Genomic DNA, 18,204 nt, shown 5'->3' on the forward strand with positions numbered 1-18,204 from the left:
TCAATGTTAAATAAAATTTTATTTGGGTATTTCAGAAAATTGATTGGTAGAAATTCAGATGTATTTCTCAAGTTGACAGTAGTGTATTATGCACTGGGCCTTTTGAATGAAACATGTCGAGAAAGGATGATTGTACTTCCCAAATGGGAAGCAAGTTAATATATTTAGTATCAAGTTTCCCATTCAGGAAGTAGGGAAAAACCCAAAAGGTGACTTCTCGAATGAGAAGTTTCCCCTACTGCATGGGTGCCGATGTGGAAAACAATTCTAAGTTTGAATCACATTCATTTTGTATTAATTAATGGAGGTAAAACGAGTGTATCAAAGCTTACCAGAACGTCTTGGAGTAAAAAAGAGGCATAATTCATGAAATATTAGTGCCATAGCTATGGTCTTGTGTCATATATGGGTTTGAAACAACTATCTTAAAACTTGAATCAAATCCATTTAATAATAACAGAGATAAAGTGCATCAAAACTTTGGCCCGAGGGATATAATTAATAAAATATTGATGTCGGTTATGGCTCTTATGTGAGTGGTGATGAGGAACAAATATTTGAAGTTGGAAGCAAATGACAGATAAAATGAAAATGCACAACTTTAACCAAGGTTCCAATGCAAGGTCAAGTAGTACATCCTGCAATATACTTATCACTTCATGTCAAGCTAAAAACCAGCAGTCAAAGTGAATTTAGGCATAGATATTTTTTGAAAATGGTCCTTTAAGTTTCTGAATAAGAAGAGCTGTCCATAAGACAGCCAATGCTCTACTATTCAAATTGTCCCAGAAGCAGGAATATTACCCGAAATATTAAAATATCTATAGAGTTTCAATCCAGTAGTTGCATTAGTTTTGGAGATTGTAACTTGCATGTAAAACTTTAACCAGGATTTTTAGCCCACCATCATCAGATGGTGGGCTATTCAAATCACTCTGCGTCCGTCGTCCGTCGGTCCTTCCGTCCTTTAACAATTTCTCGTTATCGCGTCTCCTCAGAACTACTGAGGGGGGGGGGATTTAACCAAACTTTGTCGAATGATTATTGGTACCTAGTTGTGTCCCCCGAAATCAGACATGGTTCAAACAATTTTTAGTGAGTTATGGCCTTTGTTTATTTCTATAATTTACATATGATTTATATAGGGAAAAACTTTGAAATCTTCTGTCCAAAACCACAGAGCCTAGGGCTTTGATATTTGGTATGTAGCATCATCTAGTGGTCCTCTACCAAGCTGATTCAAATTATTTCCTTGGGGTCTAATATGGCCCCGCCCCAGGGGTCACATGGTTTATATAGACTTATATAGGGAAAAACTTTGAAAAACCTCTTGTTCAAAACCACAGGGCCTAGGGCTTTGATATTTTGTATATGACATCATCTAGTGGTCTTCTACTAAGATTGTTCAAATTATCCCCTAGGGTCAAATATGGCCCGCCCCAGGGGTCACATGGTTTACATAGACTTATATAGGGAAAAACTTTGAAATCTTCTAGTCCAAAACCACAAAGCATAGGGCTTTGGCATTTGTAATGTAGCATCATCTAGTGGTCTCTACCAAGTTTGTTCAAATTATCCCCCTAGGGTCAAATATGGGCCCCGCCCTGGGGGTCACATGGTTCATATGACTTATATAGGGAAAAGATTTTAAAATCTTGTCAATAACCTACAACATTCAAATTTGGACCACATGTATGGTTTTGAGTGGCAAGATGAACCTTGACATGAGTTGACCTTGATTTTGACCTAGTGACCTACTTTCACATTTCTGTAGCTACTGCCTTCAAATTTGGACCTCATGCATAGTTTTGTGCACTGAAACAAACTTTGACCTTGACATTGACCTAGTGACCTACTTTCACATTTTTGAAGGTACAGGCTTCAAATTTGGACCACCTGCATAGTTTCTTGTTCTGAAATGGAATTTGACCTTGATTTTGACCTACTGACCTACTTTCACATTTCTCAAGCTACAGCCTTCAAATTTGGACCACATTAATAGTTTTGTGTACCGAAACAAACTTTGACCTTTACATTGACCTAGTGACCTACTTTCACATTTTTGAAGGTACAGGCTTCAAATTTGGAACACATGCATAGTTCTGTGTTCCGAAATAAAATTTGACCTTGATTTTAACCTAGTGACCTACTTTCACATTTCTCGAGCCACAGCCTTCAAATTTGGACCACTTGTATAGTTTTGTGTACCGAAATGAACTTTGACCTTAAGATTGACCTAGTGGCCTACTTTCACATTTCTGTAGCTACAGGCTTCAAATTTAGACCACGTGCATAGGATTGTGTACCGAAACAAACTTTGACCTTGACATTGACCTAGTGACCTACTTTCACATTTTTGAAGGTACAGGCTTTAAATTTGGACCACATGCATAAATTTGTGTTCTGAAGTGTAATTTGACCTTGATTTTGACCTAGTGACCTACTTTCACATTTCGTCCTTGAAATTGATCTAGTGACCTACTTTCACATTTCTCAAGCTACAGCTTTCGAATTTGGACCACATGCACACTGTTGTGTACGGAAATGAAATTTGACCTTGAGCTAGTCAGTAAGTCTTGAAATCTGGAACACTCAAAAATGGCACATTGGTGGGCGCCAAGATCACTCTGTGATCTCTTGTTTAAGTCCAAATGGGGGCATAATTTGGCCAAAATGCATGTCAGAGCTATGGCACTTGATGTATCACCTATGTTTTATAACCCCTAAGACACGTATGAAGTTTCAATTCAATATCTGCATTAGTTTTGAAGATAGTAACTTGCATGCAAAACTTAACCAGGATTTTCCAAGTCCAAAAGGGGGCATAGTTTGGCCAAAATACATGTCAGAGTTGTGGGACCTGACCTAGTGAGGTTGGTAAGAAAAAGTAAGTTTCAAAGCTATATGCCTTTAAATGACAGCCATAATTATGTACTTGCATGCAAAACTTTAACCAGGTGAGATGCTGATGCCAGGGCGAGTAGAATAGCTAAAAATGGGTGAGTGAGATACTGTATTTTAGGTGAAGTGACACTAAAGTCATATATTGCTAAGAAGTTCTATTGGAAATGTAAATTGAAAAACATTTATACAAAAACATATACTTAGTGTGTTCAAATATTTGTAAATGCAATAGGGTTGCAATAGATGCAGATAGAAGTTCTCTTACAACAGATGCCTGTTTTCAAAAGGATAAAATTGTTGCTTGAAACGGTTTAAAACAACTCAAAAGACTGAACATCAAAGTATGTACTGCACTGTGGAGCGAAGTCTAGACAATATATGTTTAATAGTAAGCTGCACTTGACATGGTACAAACTGGTTTGTTAAAAGATAAGAGTAAAGCAGGTTATGATCTATTCAACAGACAGAACCTTACTTCTTCCCTGGTTTGAAAATTTGTCACGTGGCTAAAATGTCAAAAGGCTTGTACTATTCATTAAACTAACACAATTTTTGAATTTCCCTATTCTGTAAGAATATGCAAAGTGGTTTAGAAAATTATGTTTATACAGTACCTCATGTCATTTTAAATTCACAATTAAGTGAACTGCTAGTTCAAGTCACAACATAATATTTGATGTTTAAAAGTAAATAAAATCTGTAAAAAGATCCTTTGGAAGCAAAGAATGCAACCAAGAAGAATAATAGCAGACTCGGTTTTATCCAGTCTGTTTATGTGAGGTAATGAAATGTGCAACACCTCATGCCCCCTAGCACCTGCTTAAGCAGCTTAACACTTCTTTGAAATTTTAAAGAATGCTGTATATTTTACGAAATGAAAAAAAAAATGGTTTATCTAGTTAACTCCACAAATTTTTTTATGACACCTACATTCTGAACAATTTTAAAAGGGATACTTGTATTTTTGTCTTCTAAGTTCTCATATTCTAAACACAACAGTATTTCAAATTCGGTTAACAATCGATATTGAAGGAAAAGTAGACAACAGAATATATAAAATATATAATTTATTGTATAATACTGGTAAATTATCACATATTATGAGAGGTCAGCTGTATCCCCAGAACGATGTTGGTTTATTGCTGACTGCCCTTTCTCGTGTTACAAATGATGTAAATGACGATACACAATTGCCTATAAAGTGGACAGATTGTCCTAAAATATAGAGATCTAACTGAGGTAGCCATGGATCCTGGTGAAATACCGATACCTGAAATAAATGATATATGTGACAAGCTCATTTCTTTAGTAAAGAAACTGATACACGATTTTATGTTACATGGCTTCAGAAAAACCATTGTGGAATGTTTTAAAAAAAGTTTTAGCGACATAGAAAATCTGCTAAATTGTAGGGGAACTTACTAGAATAGGCAATTTACCATAACTATGTGCTAAGACAAGAAACGGTATCTTGTAACATGTTAACCTTTACCCTGCTCAATTTCTAAAATGGACTTGTCTATCATTCAATTTGGGCAGCGCCAATTATTATTCAAAGGGGTGTTTCACTGAATATTTACTGACTGAATAGCAAACAGTGCAGACCATGATCAGACTGCACGGGCATGCAGGCTGATCTTGGTCTGCACTGGTCGCCAAGGCAGAATCACTTGCCGCCAGCAGGCTAAAGGTTAATTAATTTACCAATCTATAGCACTGCTTACTTGATAGTCTTTAAGATGTTGCTCTATTTCTGCTATCATAGGATTTTTATCTGTAGCAACATAAATGACCTTGACATCTGTTTCTTTAACAACCTTTTCCAACAACCTGAAAATATACTTATGTAAGCTCTAACTAGTGTGTAGAGGAGGAAGCATGCTGCTATGAAATACTGTGAAATCATTTATGTTCATGGGGGGCTGATTTTTGCAGATTTTAAGGTTGTGTTAATCCACAAATTTAAATCCAAATGAAAAAAATCCCATTCATTTTTTCTTCATGAGTGGAAATCCATTAATTCATATCCCCAACAAAACCACTAAATGCCCGCAAAATTAAGACTCCTAAGTCAATGTACCAAAAATTAGTCAAGAATGAAAACTATAGTTCACCTATTACACCGACTGATCTAGGGACAACTTCTACAATGATTATCATTTTTATGCCCCCGAAGGGAGGCATATAGTTTTTGAACCGTCTGTCAGTCTGTCGGTCTGTCAGTCTGTCGGTCTGTCAGTCTGTCAGTCTGTCCGCAATTTTCGTGTCCGGTCCACATCTTTGTCATCGATGGATGGATTTTCAAATAACTTGGCATGAATGTGTACCACAGTAAGACGACGTGTCGCGCGCAAGACCCAGGTCCGTAGCTCAAAGGTCAAGGTCACACTTAGACATTAAAGGACAGTGCATTGATGGGCGTGTCCGGTCCATATCTTTGTCATCGATGGATGGATTTTCAAATAACTTGGCATGAATGTGTACCACAGTAAGACGACGTGTCGCGCGCAAGACCCAGGTCCGTAGCTCAAAGGTCAAGGTCACACTTAGACATTAAAGGATAGTGCATTGATGGGCGTGTCCGGTCCATATCTTTGTCATCGATGGATGGATTTTCAAATAACTTGGCATGAATGTGTACCACAGTAAGACGACGTGTCGCGCGCAAGACCCAGGTCCGTAGCTCAAAGGTCAAGGTCACACTTAGACGTTAAAGGATAGTGCATTGATGGGCGTGTCCGGTCCATATCTTTGTCAACCATGGATGGATTTTCAAATAACTTGGCATGAATGTGTACCACAGTAAGACGACGTGTCGCGCACAAGACCCAGGTCCGTAGCTCAAAGGTCAAGGTCACACTTAGACGTTAAAGGTCATTTTTCATGATAGTGCATTGATGGGCGTGTCCGGTCCATATCTTTGTCATTCATGCATGGATTTTAAAATAACTACGCATGAATGTGTGGCACAGTAAGACGACGTGTCGCGCGCAAGACCCAGCTCCGTAGGTCAAAGGTCCTAAACTCTAACATCGGCCATAACTACTCATTCAAAGTGCCATCGGGGGCGTATGTCATCCTATGGAGACAGCTCTTGTTTTTACCTGCATGCCTAAATCACACATGCAAACAAAGCTTTAATCATACATTGCACAAATATCTATTTTGTGAAATCATCAAACCTAAGAACTTCCTGTGTGGATGGGAGACACATTTCGCTAGTGACCTTCCCTCCGCTGTTGAGGGGTATACACTGTGGTGATGCCATGTACTTTGGCTGATCAGGTGCATGCTTACAAGCATTTTCCTGAAGACGGAAAACAAACTATAAGCTAAATTCAGCACAAGAGTAACTTACTGAAGTTCCCATTCTTAAAGAAGCTGCTAACAAATATACATGTTATCTCTTGTAGTACTATAGAATGTATAATGTGAAGTTGCAAACCAGTGTAAAAAGCATTCTTAACTTTCATCCCAAAATATAAAATAAATAAGACTACTGCCCAGTAATGAAAGTCCCCTACTGCAAGGGGCATTTGTCATATTTGATGCCATACAAACCAAATTTTTATATACTGACACTAAATTGAAGGACTTCGATATTTGCCAAATAACCCACCAACTATAAACCAGGTTTTATTTTAAAACCAATACAGGATTTACATGTATCTTTCAAGGATCAAGGACAGACAGACAGACTAAATACAATAATTTGCATATTGCTTTCTATCAACGTACATTGTTTCATAAGAAAAATCTGTTGTACTTTTAAAGTTCTGACAGATTTTACAGATGGACAGACAGATGACAACTCACTAATGGATTACTTACGTCACTACCCGTTTATTCTCTCTGTTGTTCTGTTCATCACGTAAAGCTAGAATCACACTCATCCGCAAGCCCATCTGGGGCAGCGTGATTCTAGCTTAAGAGAATTTTAACCATCTAAGAGCAATGGAATGAATAGATTAACTGGTGTCTTCCTAGTCATATAAGTACCCATCTATTCACACAATGATGGAAAACCTGGGAATTTAAATAAATTAACATGTTCTCCCATACTGTTTCTATCCATATTCATAACTTTATCATGACATCACAGTACATTAGGGGTTCTAACTGACCAATCAGAGAGTTGCATTTTCGAGTACCTGCCAGTTTCCACTTGGGTACAACGAAGTATATTTACAATGAACATATAGTGACTTCAGAAATAAATATCACACTCTTTAAGAAGTCAAATAAAGTTTTTTCACTGCACATACCCAAGATGATGCTACAAACAATAAAACTTTGAAGTGTCATTGAATTATTATATCGATTTAATACCTTTATTTTAGTTAAAAGTTTGAGATTTTACACAGGGAGTCTATGATAAAGTCCGAGTAAAATGTAATCAATACCCAAGTGAAATAAGTATCATTCCGCAATGTTTTGGACATGTTAAAATTATGAATACCAAGTTTCAGGAAAAAATCTACACAAACCAATCTTCTAAAACCAAAATACTTGGAAATCTTACCCAATCTGCTCCATTTCTTAAGTGTATGCCAATATACTCCTGCCCTGGAAAATGATCGTGTATGTATTTCTGTCCTTGCTGAATGATATCATCTGACCATTGTAAATATTTGTGTAGCTCCCAGTTCTCCGGTCTCATGGGAAATGGAGCTGGTGCTCCCTTCAAAGCTACTACAGGGTATTTTGAAGGAGGAAATCTGGAAAAACAAAGAAGAGATGGACCCTGAGTAACGGACATTATAAGAGCAGATACAGTTTTCCAGTGGTGACACTGTGTGACTATGAAACCTGGGGCTACGAGTCTGATTCCCCACTCATCCAACTAAAAATAACTAACATCTGGATACGAATACTGTGCATGGGTGCTTTACATGCTAAAGAACCATGGAAGCTTGAATTTGAGTATCTTCTGTTTCTTGACTATCCCCCACTAAAATTACTAACCGTCTTCTGACAGAGCTGCTTATATGATTTTCCTGTGGTGATTTTATTTAGCTTCCATACGCACACATGCACACAAGCATTTTACATAATTAAAGGTGTTTTTCACAATTATTTCTAGCGGACAGAATTTTTTGTAACTTTGCATATTTATAGATTAATGTATGACAAGTTAAAATAAGAAATAAAAATGATAGGTACCCGTGCTTCTTTTTTCAATATTTAAAGTTTATTAAGAACACCAAATCGGTATTTTTGTCTGAAGAAACAATACATACATGTCATAATAAAGCTACTGCAAACAACTATTTATTCAAAGTTTCACTCTGATGTTACTGTTTATGCATCACAATTAATGAAACCACTATAACTATGCATAAAATGTCGACATATAGATATATTAACTCAGAAAAGATACTCTTGACAGATGTCGAAAGTATCTGAAACTGAGAAAAACACGAAGTATTTCTTAGTGATATGAAAAATCTAGCGGACAGAATTTTACCAAATTTTATATTATGTAAGCTAGAACTAAAACAAAAAAATCTAAACCAAAAAAATAATATCAACCCGTGCTTGTTTTCAAGAAAAATTAAAAAATATTCACACCACCCACAAAAGTATTTTTTCATTACCCCACCCACCTAAAAATTATGAACATTTTTTTCTTACAAAACAAATTACACAATGTTATTATCAGTTTCTTAACCAGTTTTCTTACTCACATGCGGAATAATGCTCCTTTAAAGGTAGCATGCCTCTAGGTCAAATACTTTTTGAGATACGTGCTACACAAGCTTTTACATGCCGTTTACGTATATATTTGTCCACGTCAAGGGACATAAATCTGTTTTTACTGAGTGAAACCTCAAATAAAAGCACTGGTGCACAACTTCGCATGCTGAATTTAATTCTTGTGTGGTTTCATGACTCTTGACGCATATACTTTTGAGGTACATGCGACACAAATGTCTATACCCTTTATGTACAATTTGACTGTCAAGGGCTATAACTCTGGTCTTACTACGTGAAATGCGGGATGGAGCACAAAAAGTATAACAACATTTTTAGGAAGTCACATTTGCACTTGAAGGAGATAGATCTACGTTAAGATTTTCTGGAATTTTATTTGACTTGTAGTCGGCTGCATCATTACTGGACGAAATAGTTTACTTTCAAATTGGCTGTCCACAATGTATTCGATTCGAGCACTTCCTACGACTATTCCTCTAATAAAACACCATCACTTTTAAAGGTAAAATATGGATGCATGACCTATATTGTCATTACATACGATAATTTTGTGCGAGTGCGCTGCATATCCGACAATTTTGCACTTTCGGCGGTGAATCCTGAACTTTACAGTGGTTATTGCTTGCTGCGCGATTGAGCTGCGCACAAAATATTGTGATGAACTCCTTTAAAAGCTATCTGATTTAGTCACTCAACAAGTGTTTCAAATTCAGAATTTTTTTTGAATAGTTTACAAAAATCAAAATATAAACTAAAAGATGTTTTTGTAGAAAAGCGCATGTCTCCCCCAATGCATAGTAGTAAGAGGCAAGAAGTCAATAGGGGACAGGAGCAAAAGTCCAAAGACACCGATGGTTGGCTGCAATAGGGGTCATCTACTCTGCATGTCCAATCATCCTATGAAGTTTCATCATTCTGAGCCAAATAGTTCTCATGTTATTGATCGGAAAGAGTTTTCCATGTTCAGGCCCCTGTGACCTTGACCTTTGCTCAAGTGACCCCAAAATCAATAGGGGCCATCCACTCTGTAAGTCCTATCACCCTATGATGTTTGAAGGTTCTGGGTCAAATGGTTCTCAAGTTATTAATCAGAAACAGTTTTCTAATTTCTGGCCCCAGTGACCTTTACTTTGACCAAAAATCTTTAGGGGTCATCTACTCTACATTCCTAATCATCCTATAAAGTTTTAACATTCTGGGTCAAGTGGTTCTCAAGTTATTGATCAGAAATGGTTTTCCATATTCAGGCCCGTGACCTTGTCCTTTGATCGAGTAACCCCCAAAATAATAGGGGTCATCTATTTTGTATGCCCTATCACCCATTGAAGTTTGAAGGATCTAGGTCAAATGGTTCTCCAGTTATTGATCGAAAATGAAGTGTGACAGGCAAATGGCCTCTGTGACCTTGACCTTTGATGGAGTGACCCTAAAACAATAGGTGTCATCTACACTGTAAGTCCTATCACTCTATTAAGTTTGAAGGGTCTGGGTCAAATAAGACATAATAAGACCACCATTAAGCTTCCACAGTAAGGCAGCGACCACTTAAGTAGATACAAGGTATTTCACTCAAAATAGCACTTCTTGTGAAAACACTTTTTTCTCGAAGTAACTACCTACCTAAGCAATATGTAGGTGTGCTAGTTTGGACCCACAGTTCCTTTTGTTTCCGAGATGAAAAAAAGTCAAGATTAACATTTTTCAAAACAAACGAAAGCAAACAATTTCTATGGCTATACACACTGATCGAAACGTTTACCTCTCCCCACCATCAGATATTCTGGCGATACATTTCATATCACTGTTAAGAGGATGGATGAGTTACAAACTTTGTCAACTATATAATGATGACCTTTTAAAGTTAAGCAGCAAATATTACCTTTGTTTCCATTCCTCAGGTTGTGAATAGCTGACCATAAAATTTTCTGTTTTGTCAAAATCCACTCCTAGTCCATCCCAAAAGGGGCCAAATGGATTGCCTATAAAATAGTTCCTATACTTTGACTTATATGTTCAAACAGGCAACATAGCATATATTTATGAATACAAAGGTTGAAAATTCAATTCCTCAGCCAAATAGCTCTTGACCAAAGATCATATGATACAAAAGGTAGTTAGTTTTGGAAAAAAAAAAATCCTGTAACTAACCACTGTAACACAAGTAAAATACTAACAGACAATGTTGAATAAAGCAAAAACAATCAATTCGTCCAGAAAGACGGGGCAGGTAACTTGACCCAAAAGTTGAAACACAATAATCTAGCTTTTACATTAAGGTTACGATGAAGGCCTTGAGAAACAAAAATCGAACAACACCAAATCATAGAAAGAAAGATTTGTTTGACATGAAAATTAAACAGCATGTAAAAGATGTATATTACTTTACGAAACAAGTGTCAGTATACTGATATAAACATTGAATTCCAGATAATGACTGCCTATAGGGGCCCCACTTCCGGACAGTCAAACCACTTTAAAAACTCACCATTTTCAAAGAAATGTTACACATGTTTGTTTTGATGCATTTGCAGTAGCGTGCGAGTGGTGAAATTTCACATAACAAGGTGGAACACAGTTTTCAGCAATTGTTTATCTTTATTTCTTTACAAATGGCATTCATTTTCAAAGGGAAACAACTTTTTCTCGACAATTACTTAAAATAGTCGGAAAAAGTTATCTCCCTTTGAAAACGAATGCCATTTGTACCTAAAGTATTCCGAAAAAGTTGTCTCCCTTTGAAAATGAATGCCATTTGTACTTAAAGTACTCCGGAAAAGTTGTCTCCCTTTGACAATGAATGACATTTGTAAAGAAATAGATAAACAATTGCTGAAAACTGTGTTCCACCTTGTTATGCGAAATTTCATCACTCGCATGCTATTGCAAATGCATCAAAACGAACATGTGTAACAGTTCTTTAAAAATGGTGAGTTTTTAAAGGCGTTTAACTGTCCGGAAGTGGAGCACTTTTAGGCGGTCCTTTTCCGGAATTCAATGTTTATATCAGTCTACTGACACTAGTTTTGTAAAGTAATATACATGCTTTACATGCTGTTCAATTTTCATGTCAAACAACTCTTTCTTTCTATGATTTAGTGTTGTTTGAGTTTTGTTTCTCAAGGTCTGATTCTCATCCTTAACATTTACCTAAAAGTTGAGTAAATTCTAAAACAGAAATTAAGCCTCTTCATCACACCTTGTTTAAGATCACAGGTTCTATCCACGGTATAGGAGAAACAGCAGCCAGTTCTGTTCCCGACAGGCCAAACTTGGTCAGCAAGGTTCTCCATAAAGTCCTCGGCAACTATAACTCTGTGGTACTCTGTAATTGACTCTAACCTAAACCAATCTGTGAAACGTACATTTTTCTGAAAATTAAAAATGATTAAAGTGCATGACATCATCCTACTATTTATTGTTATATAATGCACAGAAATATACTACAATCAAACCTGTATAAAAGGCCATCTCAAAATATAGACCACAACTAAATAACCTCCCTTTAAAGGTCACCAATTTACCTACAAACAATTAACAATCGAACCCGATTTTACAATGACAATTATTAACAAAGCGTACAATACATTACCTGTGAAAAATAACCCATTGGTGGTCTTTAAAGACAAGCTTAACTGTATGTAGAACTGATAATTAATAGCACTGTTGTACATAAATTAAGAAAAAAAAATTCTATATCAACTACATTGTACATAGTATATCTAATACATAATGCCATAAAAATCAACAAGATCTGCATAACAGCAGCATTTCCTGTTCTTTTCCATTTGATTCTCTGATGCTAGCCCATATCCAGAATTCTTTTAATGGGGTGGTGCTGGAGGAGGGAGCTGCTAGTTAAGGGTGAAGGCCTGATCAGTGAGACATGTAGCTGCGAATGTTGGTAGGTACTGGAGTTAATACTACCTCCTGTAAGGGGTGGGTGCCCAGGGGTCTCCCTCCTGAAGTTTAGATATGCAATGATAGCCTTTGATCCATCTTTTCTTCTTAAATCAGAGTACTCGAATATCAGAAATCTGAATTCTGGAAGAGACGGAGGCATATAATGCCCTCACTGCAGACATTTTGGTAGAATTCCCATTCTGTTCAACCTGTGGGGATATGTTCATGAGTGGTACCCCCTTCCTGCAACTGGTATCAGCATTCTCCCATTGAAAACTTGGTTCAACAGTCTTCCCTTGGAAATATTTTAAATATATGGATGAAATATTGGTCTCATTTTTGGAGTTTAAACTTTGATATCAGAATAAGTCACTTCTCTAGGGGGGGATGATGAGAAATAAACAACTTACATATGTTCTCCATGGAGGCAACAACAGCGTTCTGTCTACTGCTTTAGCAAAGGCTAATCCACCCAGAAAATGTTCAGCCTGATTTCCAAATCTACCTGAAAAGTAAGTTTCTATGACTTAATATTATTATTTTTTCTCTTACATATCTATAAAATTATTTCTTAATGCTAGTGTGGCAAAATGGAACGAAGTATTAAACAAGAGTCAAGTGACCCCTAATTACTTGGGGTCATCAGGTAATTTTAATTAAACAGATAAGTATTTTTTCCTATATAACTCATATAACAACAGTTGTCCATAAGACAGCACGCTCCACTATTCGGCGATTTGACAGTAAAATGAATTTATGTCTCAATTTAAAATAAAAAATTTAAGTTTGAAAAGGGCATAATTTGGTCAAAAATAAAAATCAGAGTTATGGGGATTGTTACCACACATGCAGATGATGATGATAAAGATAATATTTTAAGTTTCAAGTCATTATCTTATATTGTACTAAAGTTATATCCAAACAAGAGGGTCATGATGACCCTGAATCGCTCACCTGAGTATATTGAACCACATGTTTCAAATGGCAAACTGATGCTAAAATATTAGAAAGTAGATCAGTAGGTCATATTTATGGTCACTGAAAGACAGTTTAAAGATTGGTGTGCAAAACTGTACATGTCATCCAAATTTCAAGGCTGGATCTTAAACTAGAGTGGTCACAAGCAAAAGTTTATGCACGGACACACAGACGACGTAGACCTACTGACCTAGTTTTTGACCGCAGCTAACCCAGTTTCGAACTTGACCTAGATATCAAGATGAATATTCAGACCAACTTTCATACAGATCCCATGAAAAATATCGCCTTTAGAGAGGTCACAAGGTTTTTCTATTATCTGACCTACTGACCTAGTTTTTGATGGCATATGACCCAGTTTCGATCTTGAACTAGATGTCATCAAAGTGAAATGTCTGACCAATTTTCATGAAGATCCATTGGAAAGTATGGACTCTAGAAAGGTCACAAGGTTTTTCTATTTTTAGGCCTACTGACCTAGTTTTTGACCGCACATGACCTAGATATCATCAAGTTGAACATTCTGACCAATTTTCATGAAGATCCATTGAAAAATATGGCCTCTAGAGAGGTCAAAAGGTTTTTCTATTTTTAGACCTACTGACCTAGTTTTTGAACGCAGTTGACCCAGTTTCAAACTTGACCTAGATATCATCAAGATAAATATTCAGACCAACTTTCATACAGATCCCATGATAAGTATCGCCTCTAGAGAGGTCACAAGGTTTTTCTATTATTTGACCTAATGACCTAGTTTTCTAAGGCATGTGACCCAGTTTCGAACTTTAACTAGATATCATCAAGGTGAACATTCTGACCAATTTTCATGAAGATCCATTGAAAAGTATGGACTCTAGAGAGGTCAGAAGGTTTTTCTATTTTTAGACCTACTGACCTAGTTTTTGATTGCAGTTGACCCAGTCTCAAACTTGACCTAGATATCATCAAGATAAACATTCTGACCAAATTTCATAAGATCCCATGAAAAATGTGACCTCTAGAGTGGTCATCAATTTTCATGAAGATCCATTGAAAAATATGGCCTCTAGGGAGGTCACAAGGTTTTATTATTTTTAGATCTACTGACCTTGTTTTTGATCGCACATGACCCAGTTTCGAACTTGATCTAGATATTATCAAGGTGAACATTCTGACCAATTTTCATGAAGATCCATTGAAAAATGTGGCCCATAGGGAGGTCACAAGGATTTTCTATTTTTAGACCTACTGACCTAGATTTGGACCGCACATGACCCAGTTTCGAACTTGACCTAGATATCATCAAGATAAACATTCTGACCAAATTTCATAAAGATCCCATGAAAAATGTGACCTCTAGAGTGGTCACAAGCAAAAGTTTACTGACGCACGCACGGACGACGGACGCCACACGATCACAAAAGCTCACCTTGTCACTTTGTGACAGGTGAACTAAAAAGTGAAGATTGCCAAAAAACTTTAAGTATGAAAGAGGCATAATTCTGTCAAAAATACAATTAGAGTCATGGGGATTGTAAACACACAAGCAGATGATGATTATAAAGAAATATTTTTAATTTCAAGTCATTATCTTATGAAGTACCAAAGATATGTCTATAAACAAAGCTTTCGAAAAAAAATTAACATGAAAATAATTGCAAGTATAACACTGGCCCCAGCACATACTTTGTTTGTATGCTGGACAATGTTTATGTGAAGTTACAGTAAGATATAAGCAAAAGTAACAAAGATATGACAGAAAAACAAAGGTTGCCGAAAAACTTTTAAGGTTTCGATGGAGGACTTGAGAAACAAAAATCAAACAACACCAAATCATAGAAAGAAAGAGTTGTTTGACATGAAAATTGAACAGCATGTAAAACATGTATATTACTTTACGAAACAAGTGTCAGTATACTGATATAAACATTGAATTCCGGAAAAGGGCTGCCTAAAGGGACTCCACTTCCGGACAGTAAACGCCTTTAAAAACTCACCATTTTCAAAGAACTGTTACACATGTTTGTTTTGATGCATTTGCAATAGCGTGCGAGTGGTGAAATTTCACGTAACAAGGTGGAACATAGTTTTCAGCAATTGTTTACCTTTTTTTCTTTACAAAGGGGCTTCATTTTCAAAGGGAGACAACTTTTTCTCAAGATTACTTAAAATAATCGGGAAAAAAAAGTTGTTTCCCTTTGAAAATGAATGCCATTTGTACTTAAAATAATCGGGAACAGTTGTCTCCCTTTGAAAATGAATGCCATTTGTAAAGAAATAAAGATAAAAAATTTGCTGAAAATGTGTTCCACCTTGTTATGCGAAATTTACCACTCGCCGCTATTGCAAATGCATCAAAACGAACATGTGTAACAGTGCTTTGAAAATGGTGAGTTTTTAAAGGCGTTTAATTTGTGGGAAAAGTGACCCCCTTTAGGCAGCCCTTTTCCGGAAATCAATGTTTATATCCAGTTTACTGACACTGTTTCGTAAAGTAATATACATGTTTTACATGCGGGTTAAATTTTTCATGTCAAACAACTCTTTCTTTCTTTGATTTGGGGGTTGTTTGATTTTGTTTCTCAATGCTCCATCGAAACCTTAACTTTAAAAATAACCTAAGTATAACACCTTGGTGACCTTGACCTTGGGTATAATGGGCCCAGCCCCTGCAGATATTTTGTTTGTATGCTGGACAATGTTTACGTGAAGTTACAGTAAGATATAAGCAATAGTAACAAAGATATGAATGAAATAAAAAAAGGTTGCTGAAAGTGACACGCCAACCCCGGGGCGAATAGAATAGCACCCCTTTTCTCCGAATAGTGGAGCTAAAAACTAAGTGATCCTTGGGGTGGGGCCTCCTTTCACCCCAGGGGCATAATTTGAACAATCTTGTTAGTGAGCCACTAGGCAATGCTACATACCAAATATCAAAGACTAGGCCTTGAACTTTCAGTCAAGAAGATTTTTAAAAGTTTTTTCTTATATAATATAATCTGGAAGGTAGATCCCTAGGAAGCACCGTGAACAATGCAAACAGTGAAAATTTTAGACTTGGTTTGATTGAGTCTGTTCATATAAGTCTATGTAAACCTTGGGACCCCCGGGGCAGAGCCTCTTTTTACCCCAGAGGCATAATTTGAATAATTTTGGTAACAGACCACAAGCCAATGCAACATATCAAATATCAAAAGCCTAGGCCTTGCAGTTTCAGACAAGAAGATTTTTAAAGTTTTTTCCTATATAAGTCTATGTAAAACCTGCTACCCCCGGGGCAGGGCCTCTTTTCACCCAAGGGTAATAACTTGAACAATCTTGGTAGAGAACCACAAGGCAATGCTACATACCAAATATCAAAGGCCTTGGTCTTGTGGTTTCAGATAAGATTTTTAAAGTTTTTTCCTATATAAGTCTATAGATGTAAAACTCGGGACTCTTTTCATCCAAGGGGCATAATTTGAATAATCTGTTTTAAGAGGACCATTAGATGATGTCACATGCCAAATATCGAGACTCTACGCCTTGTGGTTTTGGACAAGAAGATTTTCAAAGTTTTCCCTATATAAGTCTATGTAAACCATGTGACCCCAAGGGTGGGGCCATATTTGACCCTAGGGGGATAATTTGAACAATCTTGGTAGAGTACCACTAGATGATGCTACATACCAAATATAAAAGCCTTATGCTGTGTTCTCGTAATTCCGTGGCTCTTAATTGCCAAAATTGCACATGCGCATTTGATTTTAGGTATTCACATGTTGTTTTTTTAACCAAAAGTAGCTGCAACCTTTCAATATAACCAAGTCAAAAAATCAACAAGATATGACAGAAGATGAAAAATCTCACCTCATGTATGTTGACCTACACTGGTCTGGATCAGCTGGCAGCTTCTCGTTGAATCCGTGGCTCTAATTGGCTAATTGATGGTCCTATGGTGAAGGGTACCTTGACAAATTACACTGCTTAGAATTTAGTTAGGGGACTGCTTAATGTGTTGCTACAATTTTGTCATAATCGGTTTGCATGTTTGTATTTTAATAAAAGTTTTTGTATGCCACCATCTTTTTCCTTAGCACTGAAAAGTTTTTTTTTCAACATTTCCATATTTTTAAATAAATAAGCTATATCTAACCTGTTAATTGCATATTTTAGATGCTCACAAATCTTTGTTTACTTTTCTGAGAAACTTGCATGAACTTTGGACATGCGCGGCAATGGCACAAGCGTAATTTTGAGAGCCACGGAATGAACGAGAAACCATGGAATATCGAGAATTAGGTATATGACCTGTGGTTTTGGACAAGATTTTTAAAAAAATTTCCTTTCTGTTGCCATGGCAATCAGAGTTCTGTATGGATTTCAATTCTTTAAAAAAAATTAAAGAAGACCGTCCAAGTAACATCCCTGTGAAGTTTCATTAGAATTGGCCTGGTGGTTTAGGAGGAGATGTTGTTTAAAGGAAAGTGTGGACGGCCGGCCGGACGCCAGACGGCAATAGCTCACCCCGAGCATTTTGAGCTCAGGTGAGCTAATAAAACCAGAAAATAAAATGTTTTCCAGTACTTTCCTCCTGAGGTGTCTAAATTAAATTTGAATAGCACTTCTCTGCCAATAAACTGACAAGCAAATAAGCAAGCATTCCTTATCTCTACCCTGTAAAGTATTTATTCCCATCAACACCTGACAGTGCCACCAATCCACAATACCAGACACTACTTCTAAATA

General features: G+C 36.7%; 1 protein-coding gene across 4 annotated transcripts in view; it reads right to left on the bottom strand.

The window, feature by feature from the left end:
* Positions 1 to 3,954: 3,954 nt before the first annotated feature.
* The window catches only part of LOC123524968 (GDP-fucose protein O-fucosyltransferase 1-like), a 39,419-nt gene continuing 25,169 nt past the window's right edge, over positions 3,955 to 18,204 (bottom strand). For all 4 annotated transcript variants that reach the window (XM_045303616.2, XM_045303618.2, XM_045303615.2 and 1 more), the window contains exons 3-9: positions 12,930 to 13,024; positions 11,816 to 11,987; positions 10,499 to 10,598; positions 7,427 to 7,622; positions 6,087 to 6,211; positions 4,629 to 4,734; positions 3,955 to 4,174 (exon numbers count right to left, since the gene is read on the bottom strand). In XM_045303616.2, coding sequence (XP_045159551.2) covers positions 4,013 to 4,174; positions 4,629 to 4,734; positions 6,087 to 6,211; positions 7,427 to 7,622; positions 10,499 to 10,598; positions 11,816 to 11,987; positions 12,930 to 13,024 — 956 coding nt within the window. In that variant the 3' untranslated portion in view covers positions 3,955 to 4,012. The remainder of the gene's footprint in view (positions 4,175 to 4,628; positions 4,735 to 6,086; positions 6,212 to 7,426; positions 7,623 to 10,498; positions 10,599 to 11,815; positions 11,988 to 12,929; positions 13,025 to 18,204) is intronic.

Source organism: Mercenaria mercenaria, chromosome 3, assembly GCF_021730395.1.
Source record: "Mercenaria mercenaria strain notata chromosome 3, MADL_Memer_1, whole genome shotgun sequence".
Lineage (NCBI taxonomy): Eukaryota > Metazoa > Mollusca > Bivalvia > Venerida > Veneridae > Mercenaria > Mercenaria mercenaria.